Source organism: Uranotaenia lowii, chromosome 1 (genome assembly GCF_029784155.1).
Source record: "Uranotaenia lowii strain MFRU-FL chromosome 1, ASM2978415v1, whole genome shotgun sequence".
Taxonomy (NCBI): Eukaryota; Metazoa; Arthropoda; class Insecta; order Diptera; family Culicidae; genus Uranotaenia; species Uranotaenia lowii.
In genome coordinates this window covers 93,430,521-93,454,142 of record NC_073691.1, presented here as the reverse complement: position 1 = coordinate 93,454,142, position 23,622 = coordinate 93,430,521, and the positions used below count along the sequence as shown (strand labels likewise).

Below are 23,622 nucleotides of genomic sequence, written 5' to 3'. Positions count from 1 at the left end.
TTGAGGCTGTATCATCAACAACTATTTCTAGGAGGAAATTATAGATTAACGCACCTCAATTACTGCACTTCCTAACAGGATGGTCTACTACCATATTTCAATTTCTTGCTAACTGTACCTATCAGGTATGAAAACAACTAACTAACATAATTGAAGAAATTGACAATTTAAGTTGTCTCACTTTTTACGGTATACAAGGCCTACTTCTTACTCACAAATTATACTTCTATCAACAGCAATGAATTGTTGAATCAAACTCTCATTTTTTTCTTCGCTTAACATTCACACAGTTTGCCTGTTCTCAAAAAATCGTTGAAAAATAATGTTTCCCATAACCGAAGGATAGTCAATATTAATGACCCTGTCAGGTGATGTGTTGCAGATGTCTCTCTTTCTATCCACGAAAAATGAACCGAAAAAATGTATGTAAAGTTCACAGACATGGGCCAAGACGTCGACCGCGACACAACATGGTGCGTCATTAGAACGAACGGCCCCAACCTCGAACTGGCTCGCTAGAAAGCAGGTGGAATTTTGCTCGCGATAAAAAGTGACACCTTTCGGAACTTCCTTCCAAATCGCTGCTGAACTGGATCGCCGATTCGAATCGTGGCAAAAAAATAAACGAAGCGACGAAATACACTTGAAATATTGGAGAGGCAAATATTGTCGATTGTGTTTAACATTGGATTGGAACACCACCAATAGAGATAACGGAAACCATATGGTTTCGGGGTTATGTTTCCCCCCATTACAATTTTCACTAAGATGTGCTTGTTTGATTTTATTATTTAACATTTGCCGTTGTTCATATTTAACAATCATTGTAATGCTTGACATGATTAATATGTACTTACAAAATGCTGATCCTTATTGAACATTTCTTTCTTGTAAATATTTGCTTAAAAACCAAACGTATAAAAATTGTATTCCATCAAATTTCTTTCACTGTCCTGCCTGGTTATAACGTTGAAAGAAATACAATGATGAATCATATCGTACCTGGATTGATAACGTTCAATAATACAATTGATCAAACACCATTTCTGAGTACCTAATGTTCAATCAACTATTGGCAGGGTTTAAACGATCCAGTAGTTGTTTTGAACTTTTCTGCTACTACCATTGCTGAAATTGAATGTTAGAAAACTGTGTGAATGACAAAAATGGCTACATTTGCAGGGGATGTGTTGCTGCGGCTGCGGTGACGCAATCCAACCAAGCAGGCGTGGAACGAAAGCAGGTACACATTGATAAGTCGAAATCGAAACACGGAACGAACGGACGAACGAAAAGCAAATATAAATATAAATAAATCAAATTAGTTATGTAGGTATTAAGTACCTGTAGCCTGGGCCTGGTCGAGGTAAATACTGTGTTTTTTTTACGATCGTTGCTGATGACTAAGTGCTACAAACTTCAGACAAATATTTGTTGACGTTTTGTTTACGATTGTTGTAACTCTCGTGAGGTGGCACATTTGGTTTATGCGACTGAAGACTGGCGATGGAATTATCATTTGGGAAATTTTTTAACCATTCTTCGACTTTTTGTTCTAAAGAAACTAAATTTTTCAGCTCATGCTTACCACAATCATCGCGAATTTATATAATCCTGCTGAGCTTATTTAGATTAATTAATATTAGAAAATGAGCTAAGTACAAATAAGTTACAACCCTCCTTTATTTTCTCAGACACCAGAATAGATCTGAGATCAAATGAATTTTCTTTTTCAAGTTTAAGGGGTAAATGTACCCGAACTTGGCCCCTAAGGCATGGTTGACTATATTTCCCATGATTGTAGTCTCCCTGTTATATGTACCTTCAAAAGTCCTCCGACAAATATGATTGCTTACTAGCCTGAAATGTAGTAAAAATATGTCCTTGCTTTAAAGCGGTGGATAATTTGAGATAAACCTGATCAAACTATTGATTGAAATGCTCCTTATTGTGGCCCCCGTTCCGAATTGTGGCCCTTTATGAGTTCCTTAAATTGGCCGCCTCTAGAAGAAATTTGCCTCACTAATACAACAACAGCCCCCACGAATTCGTTGATAATATCCTGGAAGGAAGCACAACAATGTTCTGTGTTGTTTTCAAAAAGTCGAAAGTACGAAATGTCAACCAATTTTTAGAATTGATATTTCCGTGCAGAATTATAAACTAACGTAAAAAAGTTCACTTGTTCGTTTCAGTTTTTGGTGTGTTTAAAATTTCTATTATCAGAATGACAATCTAGAACAAATACGTTCCAAAATATTGCATTGGTTAACATAAATATGTTTATTAACCGTGCAAACAAATCGTTTGTTCAATTTTTTAAAATATAATCATGATAGATCTGTTTCCATTGAAGTTAACATACGATAGTGAATGTTCATATTCTTTTTATTCCACTCCCATAAAAGGAGGAACGACATTTTAAAAACCATTATGACCGAGGCAAGAAGCAAGCTAAAGCTAAAACTCAAGTAAGCGAACGATTCTTTGAATCATACCTACATATTTAAAATGTCGCCCTTAGGAATTTTCTAGCAATCGTTTGCGTACACCCGGATAGCAAATCAAGACAAACTATCGCTCACTCCAGCCAGCCTGATTGAAATAGATTGCATCTCACTCGTTCGTTTGGGGACTATAGCCAATGGAAGCGAACAACAAATTTACAAGCTGGGTGAAATTCAAGCTGCATCTCACTCGCACTCATGCAAAATCATCATCCAAACTCGGCAGCGCTTCCTTCGCATATTCCTTTCCTACGGAAAACAAATGCGTCACCTCTGCTGATGCACAGTGATCCATAATATAAAACAAACTTGGTCAAAATATAATTTTTGATTTCACATGAAATTGAAAACAATAAAATTTAGCTCTAAATAACATAATTTTTCAACATTGTAATGCCATTACTTTTTTCAATAAACATAATATTTAGAATGTCATAATTTGAACTTTGTAACCATTCCTTTCAAAGCGACACATATACAGCAAATGTGCATCTCCAGCACAAATAAAATGAAATAAAAATACGTTGAACCTTATTTCCAATTGTAATTTTTTTTGGTATGGATAAAGTTACTTCAACGTTGAGATCCAAGATATCGTTTCGGATCCGAATCCTGTTGATTTCGTGCTCAGAAGTGCTCAGAAGAGAGGAAAAGTTCTAGAAATTTACCAAAAAAAAGGCAGCTAAACTTTTAGTATTATAATCCAACTAAGATGCCAAATACGCTTGAGAGATAAATAAATTGATTATAGTCCGAAATACATTAATGGTATTTTTAAGTTATTTCAATCATTCTTTTTACTTACGACCGGTTTTAAATTTCCAGACCACTGTGCATTAACGGCCGACGATTCGGCTGCCGGCTGCCGGCTACCGTCTGCTTTCTGATTTCGTTCTCACACATACATACAAACTTCAATTAGTGGAATTTCATGCCAAGATTAGGCGAAAAAAATGTTTATATTTTCTTCAATTTTAGATCAAATATTTACGTTGTTTGGAGTAGGCTAAAATTTTATATTTTTTGCCACGTTTTGCTGTAACCAACGGTATTTTTCAGTGTTTTTTTCATAGGGAAGTGTGTTTTTAAAATCGATCCGAAAGTGGCAGATGCACTAGCAAGGTAGGTTCATTTCAGATTTTTTCCGAAAATCGTTAGTTTACTTCCAGTTCGTCATGTGAAAAAAAATTATTACGCAGTTATTTATATTCAATTGCGGACAAATGCTATGCAGAATGTAGACAAATGCGATTTTCTTTTATGTTTGATTTATTTTATATTTTTAGGCATATGTTTGACATATAAATTACCAAAATGCATTTTGGCATGCCAAGATAAGGAGCATGCCAAGTTAAGGCTCACATACCCTAGTATAAAACTTAGGAAAAATATTCAGTTAGGCTTCCGCTTTTCCAAATCCGAATTGCCGGGCCTTACGCTTAACCCCTAACATCAAATTTTCTACAGCCCACCTTCTTCGCCGCAGAAAGTCAGTTTGTTTTGAACTGCTGCTCGTCTTTAGCAGTTTTTTTTAGTCTTCTTTAGATTCCGCTTGACAATAGCCCAGTATTTCTCAATTGGGCAGAGCTCTGGCGTGTTGGGAGGGTTCTTGTCCTTGGGAACCACCTGCACGTTGTTGGCGGCGTACCACTCCATGGCCTTTTTACCGTAATGGCAAGATGCCAAATCCGGCCAAAACAGTACGGAACAACCGTGTTTCTTCAGGAAAGGCAGCAGACGTTTATTCAAACACTCTTTCACGTAAATTTCTTGGTTGACAGTCCCGGAAGCTATGAAAATGCTACTTTTCAAGCCACATGTACAGATGGCTTGCCAAACCAGATATTTCTTCGCGAACTTTGACAGTTTCATGTGCTTGAAAATATCTGCTACCTTTCCCCTTCCTTTTGCCGTATGAAACTCCTGTCCCGGAAGCTGCATGTAGTCGGCTTTGGCGTAGGTTTCGTCGTTCATTACCACGCAGTCAAACTTCGTCAGCATCGTCGTGTACAGCCTCCGGGATCGAGCTTTGGCCGTCGTATTTTGTTTATCATCGCGATTTGGAGTCACTACCTTCTTGTAAGTCGATAGTCCGACTCGTTTTTTGGCTCGATGCACGGTTGTAGACGATACACCCAGCTTATTTGCCGCATCTCGGAGAGAGAGGTTAGGGTTTTGCTTGAAACTACCGGCAACTCTTTTTGTCGTTTCAGCGGCTTCCGGTTTTCCATTTTCCCCCCGATCTAGACTTCCTTGCTGCCTACAAACGTTCTTCATACACTTTAATTACATTTGCAACGGTTGATTTGGCAACTTTTAACGATTTTGCCAGCTTTTCGTGTGAGTAGCTCGGATTTTCGCGATGCGCGAGCAAAATTTTGATACGTTGCTCTTCATCCTTGGACGGCATTTTGACAAGTGAAGAGTGAATCAAAAAATCGAAATCAAAATAGGAGCAACACTGTACACACACACACACACACACACACACACACACACACACACACACACACACACACACACACACACACACACACACACACACACACACACACACACACACACACACACACCCCACACACACACAAACCCCCCCACACCCCACACACACACACATACACACACACACACACATACACACACACACACACACACACACACACACACACACACACAGACACACACACACACACACACACACACACACACACACACACACACACACACACACACACACACACACACACACACACACACACACACACACACACACACACACACACACACACACACACACACACACACACACACCTTCAAAATGAGGGATGTTCAGGTTTTTAAAATGCAAAATTGAAAGAAATACGTCAAGTTGATATTGACCAAATTTTGACCGTATCACCCTTTGTTCGTTGACATCGTTAATAGTAAAGAATTTCCGCTGAATGAACAGAGGAGAAGTAGGCGGGTGCTGAACCGTCAGCATGTGTTTTTTCGTGCTATAAAATTTTCACCAAATTTTACAAAAATCTTATGGTTTCGAAAATTCTATTGCAAAAACATCTGGAGAACGCTGCGAGTGTGTGATGAAAGTGTTTGTTACTATTGAGTTGGGTGCGTTCAAAATTATTTGCAATTTTTTTTAATAGCATGTCAAGTGAAATCGAAAAACATGTTTGATTACGTTCTGAAAATGATGAAAAATATGAATGTTTTGGCTGCACGATTTAAAATTGGCAAAAAAGTGCGAACGTAGTGATTCGAGAAGAAGTACTCAATTCAAGATCAAGCTCGGAAAAATGATAATTGAATTTCGAATTGAGTTGGATATTCGAAAATTAACGTTAATGAATTTATCGATATTAGAAATGAACTCCCATTTTGGATACTTCACGGAAAACAAGTGTCGGCAAACAGGCAACCCTGCCGTAATCATCACGGTTGGAAAACCGATTTACGTAATGATAGTTAATGATGACAGGGAAACGAACGGAAAGACCGCATGTGGTTAAGTCAAATTGTTACAAGCGTGTACATCGTGAGTTGGCATTTTATGTGCATTAGTCGATTTTTTATCTAAAACCAAAAGTTGCTAAGTTTATTCGTATTTATTCGTTTGCATACGCAAAGATCGATTTGTCACGTAAGTCAGCTATCTTTTCTGAAAACCTCAGTCGTTTAATAGTATAAATATCCTCCAGGAATCGTAATTCCTGAGTTCCAGGTTAAGTCATCTGTTTCGGTCCATACGGATGATTCCGTTACTGCGGTGGTTCCGCTGAATTCCGCGCTGTAACCTGTAAGTAAAGAAAAGAATAATTAATCAAAATTAGCTGAAATTTTCTAAAAAAGGATACACGATTTCATCACAGGAATCACTCGATTTTGTTAACACTTGACAAGAAGAATAGGCCAAGCCTTGGAGAAGGCAGACTAAGCTGTAAGTTAGAGTTTCAATTTAAAACCACTAGAAATGTATTAAAAATATGTATTATTACAGTTTTGAAGCAACATATCAACAAATACAACTGCTCTCGAAATTTAGTCGGTGTCTTTCTTGGCCGTAACATTCTTCAAAAAGCTTAACCCGCCCAGGATGGCAGGAAAGGACTATGACCCGGAACTGGAATTCAACTGTGTTGACTGCGTACAGTGCGATGCCTTCCAGAAGATGGTTCAATGTGACCAATGTGCGTCTTGGCGGCACTTCTCGTGTGCCGGTGTGGAAGAATCCGTCGCGGATCATGATTTTATATGTCGATCGTGCTCTGCTGGTAACGATGACCACAGAAGGAGTTTTGAATCTGAAAGTGATACTCTGACGATGTCAGATTCTTTGAACCGTCTGATAAAGCAGCAGGAATTGGAGATTAAAAAGCTGGAGTTGGACATGAAAGAACGATTTCTCAAGCAGAGAGAAGATTTATTGGAAACTGTTGTCGCACGGAACTCAAGAAGCCGAAAACATTCGGTGAGTGTCCAAGGAGATCAACAGCGGCTTCGTGATTGGATTAGCGACACGAATCTGATTGCAGATGATGTGGAAAAGGAAGCCCAATCTTACCCTAGACCAATGTCGCAAAATGCGGATCTACGGAGCAAGCAACGATTGGTTGACCGTTTGGAACAGTTTGAACAAAACGGAAGTCCCACTGCAAATGACGTACAGGATCTTCTAAATCTCTGTAAGGAAACCTTGCTCTTGACAGATAGCGGAAAAAATACAGGAACCATTCCCAAGCGTAATACGACAGGGAAGTCAGTCTACGAAGCGACTGATCCCACTCTGCGTCCGCCGAGTGTATTGAAGGATAGGTTCCTACAGTCGACAAACTTGGAAACAGTTCCAAAATCTAGCCAGTGGAACTCGGCAAACAATCGATGGTTGAACGGAGAGCCAATTGTACCCGCATCGAGGGTAAGGTTTGTAGAAGGATATCGTGGAAATGTTTACTCTTCCCCCCTGCCTAACTACCCAAAAGAATCAGGTAAGCGTCAAGCCTCTTTTAATAAACCGAAATTCTATGCCATGAATGATTTTAACCCCACATACGATACGCCACATTATGCACCAGAAACAAGAAAATTTGATAGTCAGTCACACTTTAAACATTTTCCTAGTCAGTCGCGTTTTGATACCGCTGAATCAAGATCTAGAATTGGGTCAATGCAACACCCCCCTGCCCCTGGTTTTCTTTCTGGTCCATCGCGTTACGAGTCCGCAAGACCTGATTATAATATGCTGCATTCAGTACAATACCCCAACGCCCCCACAAATGTTTCAAACAATCTTATGACCTATCCAAGCCCAACTCCGCAGCAGTTAACCGCTAGACAGTCATTAGCTCGTGAACTACCGCGATTTTCCGGTGATCCGGCAGATTGGCCGATGTTTATCGCTAATTTTGAGTACACGACAGCAGCCTGTGGTTTCACAGATGGTGAGAATATGGTGCGTCTTCAGAAGTGTTTGAGTGGTAGTGCTCTTGAAACAGTTCGTAGTCAATTGGTGTATCCAGCAGCAGTGCCCCGAGTCATTGAAGATCTCCGATTTCGTTTCGGACGGCCAGAAGTCCTGATCAACTCTCTTTTGAGTCAAGTGCGCTCGCTCCCTGTCATTAAATCGAACAAATTGGAGGGACTGGTTGAATTTGGACTAGCGGTGAAAGCTTTATGCGGACATATTGAAGCAGCCAACGAATTCTCTCATCTTTTCAATCCACAGTTGCTCCAGGAACTTGTTACAAAGTTGCCTACAGAACAACAGATGCTGTGGGCAGCACACCGCCGAGATTTGCAGAACGTAAACCTTAGAACCTTCAGCGATTATATGGCCATCGTAGTTCGTGATGCTACCAGTGTTATTGTGTACGAACCAGAGATAAAGAAGATCAGTTCTCGTGAAGTAATTCGTGATAAATTTAAATCCAGAGCTTTCATCAATTCGCATTCGATTGACGTCCAAGGTTCCAGTGAATATGTATCAACTTTAAAACAGCTGGACTGTGGAAGCTGTGGAGAGCCAGGTCATCGCCTTAGAGAATGCGAAGCCTTCAAGGATCTTCCTATTGATGAGAGGTGGAGAAGAGTGCGAGCATTGAATTTGTGCCAGATTTGTCTGTATGGACATGGACGACGACCATGTCGTATAACTCATCGCTGCAATATTGACGGATGTCAAAACAAACATCACGCCTTGCTACACTCTAAGAAAACTTCATCGGATCATCAGACAACTCAGTCAGCAGAGAATCACGCTCACCGTCTTGCAAATAGTTCCACGCTTTTCCGGATCATACCAGTTACAGTTTACAGTTCAGAAGGTCTTGTTGAAACGTTCGCGTTTCTCGACGAAGGATCGGATCTAACACTGGTTGAAGAGGGGCTCGCAAAGCAGTTAGGAATAAGTGGAACTCATCAACCATTATGCCTGCATTGGACAGGGAACACTTCCCGTATGGAACAGAATTCCAGGAAAATTGACATTGAAATCTCAGGCTCTAATCAGCAAAAACGATTCAAGATAACAAATGCACGCACTGTCTCAACTTTGAATCTTCCACAGCAGAGTTTCGATGCGGAGGCAGCGACCAACCGCTATACGCACTTGATGGGACTACCATTGGAGAGCTACAGGAACGCCAACCCGACTATCTTGATTGGAATTGACAATCTACAGCTAGCACTTCCAATTGAGATAAAAGAAAGTGATAATTCTGGGATTGTGGCAGTGAAAACACGTTTAGGATGGTGCGTGTATGGAAACCGGAGTAGTCAATCTGGAAATAGTTACAGTTTTCACGTTTGCAGTTGCACGAAAGATTTAGCGCTTCACGACATAGTTAAACAGTTATTTGCTTGGGAAGAAACGGGTGTCGCGGTTGAACAAGGATTATGCAAGGAAGATCAACGGGCGTTGGAATTGTTAAAGCTTTTTACACGAAGAGTGGATGACCGATTCGAAACCTGTCTATTGTGGATGAGTGATGATGTGGAACTCCCAGACAGCTTTCCCATGAGCTTACGACGCCTAGAATGCCTTGAGCGGAAGATGAATCGCAATCCTGAACTGCGAGCTAATATAAACAAACAAATAGAGCAGTATGTGTCCAAGGGTTATGCTCACAAAGCCACCGTCGAAGAACTTCAACGAGCAGACCCACGCCGAGTGTGGTATCTTCCACTAGGAGCCGTTACGAACCCGAAGAAGCCAGGCAAAGTACGGCTCGTGTGGGATGCTGCTGCGAAGGTGAATGGAATTTCGTTAAACTGTGTTCTACTTAAAGGCCCTGACCAGCTTTCTTCTTTGCCTAGCGTGTTGTTCCAGTTTCGTCTGTTCAATGTTGCAGTAACATCAGATATTAAGGAAATGTTCCATCAAGTACGGATAAGAGAGGAAGATAAGAATTCGCAGCGTTTTCTTTGGAGATCCGATCCCTCACAGCAACCTGACGTATATTTGATGGATGTAGCAACGTTTGGGTCGAAGTGCTCTCCAGCATCTGCACAGTATGTGAAGAACATCAACGCACAACAGCACAGCGAACAGTACCCTAAAGCAGCAAAAGCAGCAGTTTGCCGTCACTATGTTGATGACTACCTGCAAAGTTTTGGGAAAGAGGAAGAGGCAAAGGAGGTGGCAACAGATGTGAGGACAGTGCATAGTAAAGGGGGATTTGCATTACACAACTGGAGATCTAATAGTGAAGCCGTTCTTGAACATCTAAAGCTTAGTTCTTTTAGAAATGGGACACTTTCATTTGCTAATAGCTCGTTAACTAGTTATTGGATATTGAAAATTTTGACAGCATTTTGTTGGCTGTAAAAAGTACTATTCGACCTATTTTTTTCAAAATTTAAAATTTACGCGTTTTTGAGATATGTACGATGCGAGAGAAAAAGAAAAAAATAATTTTGCACAGTTTCCTTGAAAATATGTCATTATCAAATTGATAGCTGACAAAACCGTTGATTATTCAAAGAATTACTGAGTTTTTGTGGTGGATAAGTATGCAAACACTGTCAATAATGTCCACAAAGCTCAAATCAAGCATTGGAGAGAAGCACATGATCGGCAACAACGGTTAAGTATCATCAAGGAAGTCAAGTCTCATACCAGCACTTTTAATTTTCAATAAACGAAAAACTAAGGGTAGATCGCTGAAATGTCCAAAACAATTTTCTCCGATAAGCTGAAAGTGTCGCCTAGTGATGACTCATTGAAATCCAACCTCAAACAACCATTTTTTGATAGTTCCAAAGCTCATAAGCTGTAAAACCGGTACCGAAAAAAAAACGTTCAAAAATGTGGTCAAAAATAATCAAATTTTTTCATTTCGAAACAACTGTATCCACTTAAATGCTTCCAGTTTCCAGTTTCCAGAGAAGTATTGGACCAAAAAGTATCAGAAATTGAAGAAGGAGGGTGAAGCCACCTAAAATATAGATTTTACGAAGCATAAGTTGGAGAAACTGATCAATACCTTGACTGAAAAAAGTGTGCGCCGGCCAATGGGAGATACCAAGAATAAAGTAGAAATTTCTTTAATAAAAAACGGTAAATATTTTTTTTCAAATTTTTTCATGAAAGATCATAACATTACCTTCTTTTTCTTCATAGAAAGTATTTCGTTCAAACGAATGGTTTTTTAGATACAGGCATTCGTAACTGTCCCATTTCTAAAAGAACTAAGCTTTAGGAGAGCTGCCGAATGTCACAGACAAGGAACTTGATCTGACAAGAGACGATTCGATGAGAGAGCGAGTTTTGGGAATGCTCTGGAATCCCAGGAGTGATGAGTTGAGTTTGCAACACAGATGAGCGATGAAGTGAAAGAACTATTAGAAACAGAAATGCGACCTACTAAAAGGCAAATTTTACGCTGCGTGATGACATTCTTCGATCCTTTAGGATTATTAGCACCATTTTTGATACATGGAAAATTGTTAATCCAAGACTTGTGGCGATCTGGCATTGGCTGGGATCAGGTTGTAGACGATGCCGTACATCAGCGCTGGATCAATTGGACTAAGATGATCAACTATATAGCAGATATCCGTGTACCCCGTTGTTATTTCCCTGGAGCCGTGGAGGAAACTTATCTTCATGCACAACTACATGCATTCTCGGACGCAAGTGATTCAGCGTATAGTTGTGCCATCTATTTACGAACAATGAGTGAAAATGGTTCTTGGAAAACGCGATTAGTCGCAGGCAAAGCGAAAGTAGCACCACTAAAGCCAGTTACAATTCCAAGACTTGAACTACAAGGTTGTGTTTTGGCGGCTCGTATGATGAAATTTGTCCAGCAAAACCATGACATCGATATTGAACAACGGTATTTGTGGACTGATTCCAGCACGGCGCTTTCCTGGATAAAGGCAGATCCACATAACTATCGTCCATATGTAGCTCACAGAGTTGGCGAAATTCAGGATTTATCCAGAGGTGATGAGTGGAGATGGGTTCCCACGAAAATGAATCCTGCAGATGAAGCAACGAAGTGGGGCAGCGGACCATATTTCAAGAACGACAGTAGCTGGTTTGATGGACCTAATTTCCTGAAGTCCTCCGAAGACCATTGGCCTAGATGCCGAGACTCCCCTATAAGCACTGATGAAGAAAAAAAAGCAACGGTATTGATCCACCTTCACCGTGAGCCAATTATTGGTTATCATCGATTTTCTCGCTGGGAACGACTGCACAGAGCTGTAGCATATGCTCTTAGATTAAAAAATATCATCTCCAAGAAGCATCGCGCAGAGTCAGATGTTTTGGAGCAACATGAGTTGTTGGCAGCGGAACGAGCAATCATGATGGAAGTCCAGTGGGAAAGTTTTCCGGAAGAAATGGGTTTGTTGACAAATACCAAGAGCCATGACGAAAGTTCAACGATGCAGCAGGTCGATTCGAGTAGCAGGTTGTATCAACTAGTTCCATTCCTGGATGATCAAGGCGTGATGCGAGAAAACAGCCGTGTAAAATCGTCGAACACAGTTCCTTATGGCGTCCGTTATCCTGTTATTTTGCCAAGGAAACATAGATTAACTGAATTGCTTGTTGATTGGTATCACCGTCGTTTTCATCATGCTAATTCTGAGACTGTAGTGAATGAAATCCGTCAGAGCTATGCAATACCAAAACTCCGTCAAGTTGTAAAGAAAGTGTGCGCTGATTGCCAAATGTGCAAAGTCAGGAACGCAAGACCTTCTCATCCTATCATGGCGCCATTACCAGCTGCTAGATTAGCCGATCATGAACGCCCATTCACCTTTACTGGGCTTGACTACTTTGGACCGCTGTTTGTGAAAGTAGGACGTTCATCAGTGAAGAGATGGGTATGTTTGTTTACTTGTCTAACTACACGCGCCGTACATTTGGAAGTGGCGTTTGACTTATCTACTGCTTCGTGTATCTTCTGTGTCCGCCGTTTTATTAGCCGCCGGGGAGCGCCTCTGGAATTCTACAGTGATAATGGGACGAATTTCCAAGGAGCGTCAAGGGTATTACGAGAACAAATTAATCGGGGCTTAGCCAATACATTTACGAACTGTCAAACGAAGTGGACTTTTAATCCGCCAGGGGCTCCTCATATGGGGGGCGTGTGGGAGAGACTCGTTCAATCTGTCAAGTGTGCAATTAAAGGCGCGTATGAAGAGGGTAAATTAAATGATGAGGGGTTGCAAACACTTTTAGTAGAAGCTGAAGGCATAGTTAATAGTAGGCCTCTGACGTACTTACCTTTAGATGCAGCAGAATACGAAGCTCTTACCCCTAACCACTTCTTATTGGGAAGCTCGAACGGGGTAAAGCAACCAGCTGTACCAGTAGAAGAAAATCGTAAACTGAAGACTACCTGGGATCTTATACAACATGAGCTGGATGTTTTTTGGAAACGTTGGCTTAAGGAATACATGCCAATCATACGTCGTCGATCTAAATGGTTTAAACAAGTTCGGTCAATTGAAGTTGGGGACTTAGTCCTGGTGGTCGATAACAAAGTGAGAAACGGATGGATGCGAGGACGTGTTGAGGAAGTGGTTGCTGGGTCAGACGATCAAGTTCGACAAGTTTACGTGAGGACAGCCAATGGACTTCTACGTCGAGCGGTTCATCACCTTGCTTTATTGGATGTTGGACGAGCTAGTGCAGTCTCTGAGGATACCGAGATGCACCCGAGGGAGGATGTCGGCAAACAGGCAACCCTGCCGTAATCATCACGGTTGGAAAACCGATTTACGTAATGATAGTTAATGATGACAGGGAAACGAACGGAAAGACCGCATGTGGTTAAGTCAAATTGTTACAAGCGTGTACATCGTGAGTTGGCATTTTATGTGCATTAGTCGATTTTTTATCTAAAACCAAAAGTTGCTAAGTTTATTCGTATTTATTCGTTTGCATACGCAAAGATCGATTTGTCACGTAAGTCAGCTATCTTTTCTGAAAACCTCAGTCGTTTAATAGTATAAATATCCTCCAGGAATCGTAATTCCTGAGTTCCAGGTTAAGTCATCTGTTTCGGTCCATACGGATGATTCCGTTACTGCGGTGGTTCCGCTGAATTCCGCGCTGTAACCTGTAAGTAAAGAAAAGAATAATTAATCAAAATTAGCTGAAATTTTCTAAAAAAGGATACACGATTTCATCACAGGAATCACTCGATTTTGTTAACACTTGACAAGAAGAATAGGCCAAGCCTTGGAGAAGGCAGACTAAGCTGTAAGTTAGAGTTTCAATTTAAAACCACTAGAAATGTATTAAAAATATGTATTATTACAGTTTTGAAGCAACATATCAACAAATACAACTGCTCTCGAAATTTAGTCGGTGTCTTTCTTGGCCGTAACAACAAGGGATGATATTTTTCATCAGTCAATCTGTGGTTACCGATGCAGAAGAAGGATGTGAGTACATTTCTTTGCTTAAATTTCACTTGAATTAAACTACAAAGGTGAATAATTTGGAACGAGTCGTGATTTTTTGCACTCGATGACAAAAAAAAATCCGAAAAAACATGCTTCGGAAAATAGACTGTAGATCAGCCACGGAATGCTAAAGAAAGTTTTAACTTAGTTACTGAGAAAGCTGAAGTTAGAAGCTATACGTTGCACATAAGGAAACATTTTTTGAAATTTTTTAAGATCATGACCACAAAAATGGAAAAAAGTGTTGATGCTTATTGGCACAATTTCGCATCTTTAGATTTTCAAAATACGGATCACAGAATTTTTGATAAATTTCCAATGGTAGCTATTTTTCGAAGTACTATAGTCATAAAGTTTCTAACTTCAACTTTTTTTTTGACACTAAGGGGGCATCCATAAATTACGTAACGCTCCTAGGGGGGGGGGAGGGGGTAAGCTCTAGCGTTACAAATTGTGACATAGGGGAGGGGGGGAGGTATGCTCATCGTTACGTAACGATTTTTCCTTAAAAATTTCAGCTTGATCGCAACTATTTTTAAGTCATGTAATTTTTGCAGAATGATATGCATACCAAAATCAGCTTAAAATTTGTAAGCTACAACATAATTGAAACTAGTTTGAAACCTTTCCTCTTTGAAGACTGTGAGATAGACTCCTTAAAAAGTGTATTGAATATACGTGAAATATCTAGTGGAAAACCGAATATTTGTAAATTTACCCCCAAGAACTCAATTCAACCATAGGACGAAAATTTTACTATTTTTCTAAATTGGTATAAAAAATGCAATTTTGGTTATTCCGACGAATATTACTAAAAGGAGTATGTTTTGCATAATAAGTTCTGCAGGAGCATGAACAAAATTAAGTAAACAAGGTAGATGATTAGTTAACAAGCACAGAGCAACTCGCAATAAGACAATGAATATATTTTATCAGAGAGTTATCATCAATGAGTACTAAGAAGCGATTTGGATAGATATATATTCCGTTTTGAAGAACATTAAAAAATTTAAATTTATGGTAAAATCTTTTTTTGCCTGAAGAAATCAGTAAACAAAAACCTGAGAAGATGGGGGGGGGGGGGGGTTATTATCAGCGTTACGTAATTTTCATAGGGGGGTACGTCGAAACGTTACGATCTGTGACATACGGGGGGGAGGGGGTCGAAAAAGTGATTTTTTTGCGTTACGTAATTTATGGATGCCGCCTAAGTGAAATTTTTCCGTAGCTGATCAACAGTCTTTTTTCCTAAGCAAGTTTATCTGTTTTTTTTTCTTAAACTTTGAACAACGGAAAATTGAAGTGTTGTAGCTGAATATTGTCTGAGAATCATATTTGTGTTACATTACGAGGTTTTCAAAACAATGAATTTGCGGGGTTAAGGGTTTAACATCCAAACCCCTCCATGGACAAACCTTTCGCACGGGTCCGGATTGAAAAACAATAAATTCAATTGAAATCACTGTTGGGTGCCTAGCGAGGTATTGCATGACTGCTTTTCATGCAATATTTCGCAAGACGCCAGCAGTGATGCCAATTGAATTTATTATTTTTCAATGCCAACAGATATACCCCTGTTAAACAGCTAATAAATTTCATTATCTTCAAATGTTCTTTATAACTTAATAACATAACTTTTCGCCGATAAGTTCGATAAATAACATAACATAAATTAAGGATGATAAATAAAGGTGATTAACCTCTACATAAAACTGTAAAAAGAAGTTAAGCTCAATTTTAGGAAGTAGCACGCTTCAAACACATTAATAGAGCATCAAGAGTTTTTCATGTTTCAAAAACTTATAGACGATATGTTTTTCAATATTTTTATTATAGAAATTTCCAGTTTTCAGAAGTTCATCTCTATATGGACTATATATAATCATATGGCTCTCCGCATTTTTATTTTTATCGCTTATACAAAATACAACATGCAACTGCAGTTGGAACTTCGAAAAATCTGTCTGAGAATCAACTTTGAGTGCTATTTATTACCCAGTAGGTTATTGTACCAGGTAAACCTGGTAAAACTATTGATGGACAGTTAATGCACTGAATAATATGCAGTGCAGAATTTAACTGAAAGCTAGCATTATTTTTCCGGCGCAATTTTTATAAATATATCATAGATCAGACAAAATAAAATCCATCTACTAAACCTATAAATAACAGAAAATAATCAACATGAAAGGTATCAATCAAAGGGATCGATCCATTTACGATAATGGTCACTATCTAGAAAACCAGATGCACTTACAACTCTATACCTACTCGGTGAAAGTAACGCGCTCTCCGCATGTGCCAAACCTGTATGAACTTACCTACATGTGTACGGTACAGGCGAGGATGGTCGTTTGAAGTTAATCGGTCAGTGAAAGTGTACAACGAGATAAGGCCACTAATGGACTCACTGGACCTGCATTCAGTTGAGTAGACTAGAGTAGAGTAGAGTAGAGTAGGGTAGAGTAATGCTAGAGGTAGCGCAGGGTTCGATCCGTGAGTCGTCGTCGTCATCGCCTGGCGCTATGCTGGCCAACGACGACGTGGTCGTTGGAAATAATCGAATCACTACAAACGGCATTACCTACTGGCCTGGCGTCTGTTGGCCGCTTCGCAGCCAGAGAGGATTAATAATGTTTGTTTGGTACTAAATATAGCAGGACCAGAGCCATTTCCTAGAAAACGAGCTTTGCGTTCCTATCGTATGTAGACTACTAGTACAAATGCCAAGAATATGCTTGAGGTTAGGTCTTACTTTAAAAGGCAATATTCTAGCGCTGACTAACTTGTCGGAACTTGGAGCCATTTGAATTCATGAAATCAACACTACCTATTACTTACTCATGTGAATATCTGCTGAAGGAAGCGGTCTAGAATTTATAAACCCGAATCGTTCAATTGAGTATTCAAATCTAGTCAAACTTATAGTTAATAATTTATAAGTTATCGAAAAATACTGACATTATTGATTAATGGTACCCTTCATAGGATTGTATGCTCTTAAAAGCAGCTGGTTCTTCTTGTTTAGATATTACAACATAGACAGCGATGTGCTTAAAGTAAACATAAAGAGCTAGGTTAGGCCATGCTGTCTATGTAGAATAATTTATCTTTCGGCCTCCGGTGGTGAGAAGCGATGTTTAAGTTGAACTGGAGGTCTAGTTAATAAAATAATTTCTTGACTCAGTTCACGCTCACAGCAAATGTACCTATTGCTAGTTCGCCCACGACCAGAGATCAGTTTCTGTGGAGGAAAGTCGATCTCCTGAAAACCGGTAAAGCTTCTAACTTGTTTTATTAGCACTTCAATTAAGCGAATCGGCGTCGCCATAACTAATTCTTCTTCGCAACACAATACAATCACTGATACAATCGTAGCAAGCCTATCAAATCAGGAAAGCAATTTTCCTTGCAAATGCATTGACATTGAATGGGTGATATCATCTGGAGTGTGCAGCGCCTGCTGCGACCGGGTCCTCTAGTCGACGACTTTGTGCACTTCCTATATATCAGCACTTCCAGCCAGCATCTAACTAAAACCGATTGAACTAACTGTACCATCTGTTGTTGCTATGCTTTAACAAGTTTGAAACGCGTAAGGGCGTAAAAACAACGCTTCTCAGGAAACAACACCAACCCAACACTCGAGTTAAACGCATTTATATATATTCAAGCATCATTTTTTTTTAGTACACCGGCAATGGAGAAGACGGTGTTGCGCAACCGATCCACGCATAAATATCAATCTTCCTACTAGGTTGTGCCTCCACTATTCATTTTTCCACTTGTTGAGCATCTCCCTCTCCCTAGCGAGTAGGTAATACGATGCTGTTGACTAAATAGCCGCAGCAGCTCTTGTTGGAAGTGCATTAAAAGGTGCAATCGAATCGCACTGCAAAAAAACCCACACTCCGTCCGCAGTAAGTACTATCTAAGCGGATCTGATCGGACAAAGCGATCTGCTGGGTTTCTACAAGGTATTTATTTACTGAAACTCAAATCATCTCAACTCTCAAGAGTATCGCGCCGATTCAAGTAGGCCGGTATGCAGCGCACGATCGTCCGTCGTCGTCGCCTACTTGCATCTTTAAGTTTAGTGGAAAATAGTAATCAGTTAGTAGGTAGGTATCGGTCGTATCTCCAAAGCCCAGTCAGTTCGCAGTTTTACGTAACCCACCGACCGATTGCCGCTGATATAAGGTTAACGTTTATTATGACACAGATCGGGGACCGCGCTGCCGCGTCGTCAAGCTTCGAGGTGAAGATGTAGACAGGCAGGCAGGCCAGTCGACCGAGATGTTGTCTGACTGTAAGAGTTGGGAAAACGAATGCTGCCGGGCCAAATAAATAATCAACCGAAAGACAACAACACCAGGCAGGCAGCTATCGTGCGCAAGGTTTGTTTACGTTTGCGTGAAGTGATTTTGATGCTGCTGCTGGATCTAACACCATATTGATGGTATCTAGCGCGATCTGTGAACTGGAATCTGAGTCTGCTCATCGATTATGTTCTATCTTTAGTTGTTTGGTTAGTTCGTAGTCAACAAGTCAGTTATGTACAGTTGCGTTCAAAAAAGAATGAAATCGCTTGAAGCTGCGCACCCACTTCCAACTTTGACAAGCTGCCATTTCTCTCTCGGTTGATATTTTTTCATGAAAATTTCACACAATCTAGTTCAACTACCCAACTAAAACTCCACAAAATTTGAAGTCTTTTTAATGACGGGAAACAAAGTTACACATGTTCCCGTAAAAAAGGGAAATTTGGAGTTGCTTCACTAAATTTGCTGTATCTTTGACAATTTTCATTGAAAAATCTTGAAATTTTGTCAAAAGATGTGAAAATGTTTGATCTAATACCAGGCCAAGTTTCGTCAAAATCGATGAACGTGATCAAAAATGGTGCCGGGTTGAAAATGAGGTTCATTATCGCCCAGCAGACGATTTCATTCTTTTTTGGACGGATGTTTATATGGAAATCATCGTAATCCATGTATTCTTGGTATTTTCTTTCACAAAACCTATATTTATCACAAAAAATGTTATAAACTGCTAAAAGCTTCATTCGTTCTTTGTTTCGAAAGAGAAAATGTTTCAACAGAGTTCAAAATAAGAAGAACAGAGCTTCAGAAATGACCTGCTAATTATACCGATAAACAAATTTGATCCACAATTTAAGCGAATATTCTATTCGCTCTTGTGTTTCAATACCAGTTCTTTTGGAACAATTTCTGTTTCTAAACAAAGGAAGAATAAAGTTCCCATCAATTTACAACATTCTTTGTGATAAATTTTAGTTTTGAGAAAGAAAATACCAAGAATACATGGATTACGATGATTTCCATATAAACATCCGTCCAAAAAAGAATGAAATCGTCTGCTGGGCGATAATGAACCTCATTTTCAACCCGGCATCATTTTTGATCACGTTCATCGATTTTGACGATACTTGGCCTGGTATTAGATCAAACATTTTCACATCTTTTGACAAAATTTCAAGATTTTTCAATGAAAATTGTCAAAGATACAGCAAATTTAGTGAAGCAACTCCAAATTTCCCTTTTTTACGGGAACATGTGTAACTTTGTTTCCCGTCATTATCAAGACTACAAATTTTGTGGAGTTTTAGTTGGGTAGTTGAACTAGATTGTGTGAAATTTTCATGAAAAAATATCAACCGAGAGAGAAATGGCAGCTTGTCAAAGATGGAAGTGGGTGCGCAGCTTTACGTGATTTCATTCTTTTTTGAACGCAACTGTACCTACATATATTATTTAGATATCGCGAGCAACCGAAAGAGGCAGCAGTGGGAGTCGATAAATAAACAGTTACAGCCACGATTGGGTCACTTGAAGTTCGTAAATTGGATTCACTAACCCTTTTTTATTGGCTGATCCGGTATTTCAAGTTTCATATTCCTTTCAATTCCATATTCCAGACCACACAATGCTACAATATTCCACAACAGATCTCACATAGTTTTTCAGAAATATCTCTAAGATTTCTGGATAGTGAAGTTTCCAGGTGACGGAAATGTCTGAATGGTGAACCTTCTAGGTGACGACCTTCTTTTTTCGGTTGCCAGTTCGCAATAATGCAGATGCTCATTATTTGAAAATAATCATACATTTTAAACTTTATCAATGCTATGGCTGTTTTTACCCTCAATTCCCCTACATTTTTCAATGGTTTCAGAAAAAAGCATGTTCGGACTTGAAAATTTCAAACCAAATGGATTGAATCCTATGTGATTTTTTCCGAAGAATCCAACGAAGCCTATTTGAGCCACCGCACGGATTGGAAACAGGAGTTATTGCTATTTTACCCTCAATTTCCCAAAATTTCTCAAATAGCTTAGAAAAACCATGTTGGGACTTGAAAATTTTGAACCAAATGGGTAATATCTTATTTTTTTTTTTGAGAAATGCAACGATACCTATTTGACTCACCGCATGCATCGAAAACAGGAGTTATGACTGTTTTATCCTCAATTCCCGTTCATTTTTTAAATAGTTCAGAAAAACCATGATGGGACTTAAAAATTTTGAACCAAACGAGACTTATCTTACGCATTTTTTCCGAGGAATCCGATAAAGACTGTTTGTGCCACCGCACGCTTTGAAAAATGGAGTTATGGCTGTTTTTACCCTCAATTCCCCTACATTTTTCAATGATTTCAGAAAAAAATGCAGGGGAATTGAGGGTAAAAACAGCCATAACTCCATTTTACAAAGCGTGCGGTGGCTCAAGCAACCTTTTTGGATTCCTCGGAAAAAATCACTCAAGATACGTCCCATTAGATTCAAAATTTTCAAGTCCGAACATGCGTTTTCTTAACGATTTGAAAAATGTAGGGGAATTGAATGTAAAACAGCCATAACTCCATTTTCTGAAGCGTGCGATGGCTCAAATAACCTTCATTCGATTCCTCTGAAAAAATTACACACGATAGGTCTATTCTCGTTCATAATTCCCTAGTTCAAATCTGTTTTTTTGGAATGTTTACAAAATATAGGAGAATAAGGGGTTAAAAAGGCACTATATCTGCGTCCGTAAGCTCGTGCGGCTGAAACTATGTCCAATCGATTCTCCGGAAATTTTCACTAAAGGAAAGTATATTTTCATAGAGTTGGTTCATGTAGGACGAAAGATATTGAACTGCTTCGCGGTTTGTACACTTTTTTCCCCATTGTGCGACGTTTCTAAATTTTTTATTAAAATTCACGATAGAATTTGATTAGATGTTCCGAAATTTTAAACTCGTTTTTCTAATTTCGAGCTCACTGCTAGTTTCGCCCTCATGATATGTTACGCTAGATATGGAGTTTTGATGTTATACGGGTCTTTAAAGTTTGTAAACCCTAACATGCTATTCGCCTTATGTATAATAGTGTTATAAGTGGTCAATAAAAGTAAGTTTGGAATCCAGGATAATTCCTAGATCTCTCACTGGTCCCTCACTTTTTTACATCTTTTGACATCCCGATTTCCTAGTGTAATTAAAATATTTGGAGATTATAGTTTTCTGCTAAATAATATTGAGATACATTTTTTACATTTTATTCGAGTAAAGTTTTCTTACACCATTGCATTATTCTGGAACAAATTCATATCTTCATGGTTTTTTTTTATTTCCGAATATAGCTTCATGTCGTCGGCATGTATAAGTATTTTATGATTTTCAACGGTGAAGGTAATGTCGTTGACGTACAAAATAAAAATAAGTGGTCCTAAATGTGAGCCTTATGCAACACCTGAAGTGACTTGAATAGGATTTGAGTTCTTTCCATTCAACAGGATTATTTGTTGTCTGTTTGTTAAATATGAATAATATTCGTCAAAAGAAGATTAAAATAACAATTTTCATAATTTTTCACGTGATTGACCTGGTTTAGGCCTAACTTGGCAATTCCGTCAAATATGCAATGCAAAGTATTATTCTCCCCAATAACTGGAAGTAGGATACTTTCATTTTCAGAGTCCGAGTTGAAATAAGCATAGCGTTGACTCTAGTCCCGATATATGCCACAGCTTTTAGAATGCGTTAGTCTAGGAATTGCATAAAAGCAAAAAATAAAGCTGACAGGTACCAAATTAGTTCGGTGTTTTGGTCAAGCAATGGAAACTTGGTGCGGTAAAGACGCCTTGGATCACTTAAGGAAATAATTAAAATCACATCTTATTCACAGAAAAGTGCATTCATGTTTGATTTTAAATTCAAAACAATATTCGCACCTGAGTTTTCGCCTTTCTTTGGTCCGTCGCATCTGTGTTAAATAACCCGCAAACTGCCTACCACTATCTTACTAAGTAGTAGTAGGTAGTTGTTGCGCGCTAACGAGCTGTTAAAAAGCACCTCATTTACAAAATTGGCTACCCGATCTTGTTCGCAGTTGTCTTGCATTGGCTGGTGTAGCTATTTGTATTAATTAGATGGTCTATTTTTCTCAGTGAGGCTGTACAATTCGGGAAACAAAGAAGGGATGTAGAAGTTATCTCTGTGTTTCAAAGATGTGTGTTTGTAAAAGTCTGTTGAACATAGCGGAAGACTAAGTAAAATCTAGAACAAATATAATGGTAATTCTGTTCAGTGTAAGTTATTTAAAAACGTCAAAGGAATCCAAGTTTTCTCATATTTCATATGGCACAAAACAATTGTTTAATAGATTCATCTTGAATGTGCAAAAATATTGTCAATTGCTTTGATATGAAAGAAAAAACATTCACTTTTTTGTCATTGAAAATTCCATCAAACAATTTGCCAGTCTCGTGTGGCCCCCCTTCTCCCATCTTATTTGTATAACTGATGAGCTCATATTTATTTGACAGGTGTCATCGAAATTGTACAGCCCGGTGTCTTGGAAATTTTCACCTCCAAACTTTTCATATTTATGGGGAAGCTTCACCACACTATCAGCGGAAAAATTAAATCCGATTAGGTACAACGCTCTGCCTGCCCGCGCTGAAACTACTTACAGTTCAACCGACCGTGACATGATTTAGTCCAACCGGTGACTTAGAAAACTGTCACCACAAAATGTGACCGCAAAATCAAGCAGCGGAACATAACTCTTCCTATCACTTCCATGCGAAATGCTGCTTGTGGAATGTGTTTTTTTTGTTTCTGTCGAGAGGCTGTCAGTTAGTAGTAAAACTTTTCCAAGAGCAGGCAGTAGGTAGTGCTGACATG

At 39.2% G+C, this 23,622-nt stretch overlaps 2 protein-coding genes across 3 annotated transcripts in view; both read left to right on the top strand.

Annotated features, from left to right (window-relative positions):
• The window catches only part of LOC129741138 (ras-GEF domain-containing family member 1B-A-like), a 132,238-nt gene that overhangs the window by 73,690 nt on the left and 34,926 nt on the right, over window positions 1-23,622 (top strand). The window lies entirely within an intron of this gene.
• Window positions 11,682-14,355, top strand: LOC129741153 (uncharacterized). Its single transcript, XM_055732864.1, has 2 exons — window positions 11,682-13,929; window positions 13,988-14,355. Exon 1 carries the CDS (start codon window positions 11,796-11,798, stop codon window positions 13,716-13,718), a length of 1,923 nt encoding a protein of 640 aa, XP_055588839.1. The 5' UTR covers window positions 11,682-11,795; the 3' UTR covers window positions 13,719-13,929; window positions 13,988-14,355.

Excerpts from the sequence above, each read along its gene's own strand:
- LOC129741153 (XM_055732864.1), top strand. The coding sequence starts at position 11,796 with ATGATGAAATTTGTCCAGCAAAACCATGACATCGATATTGAACAACGG.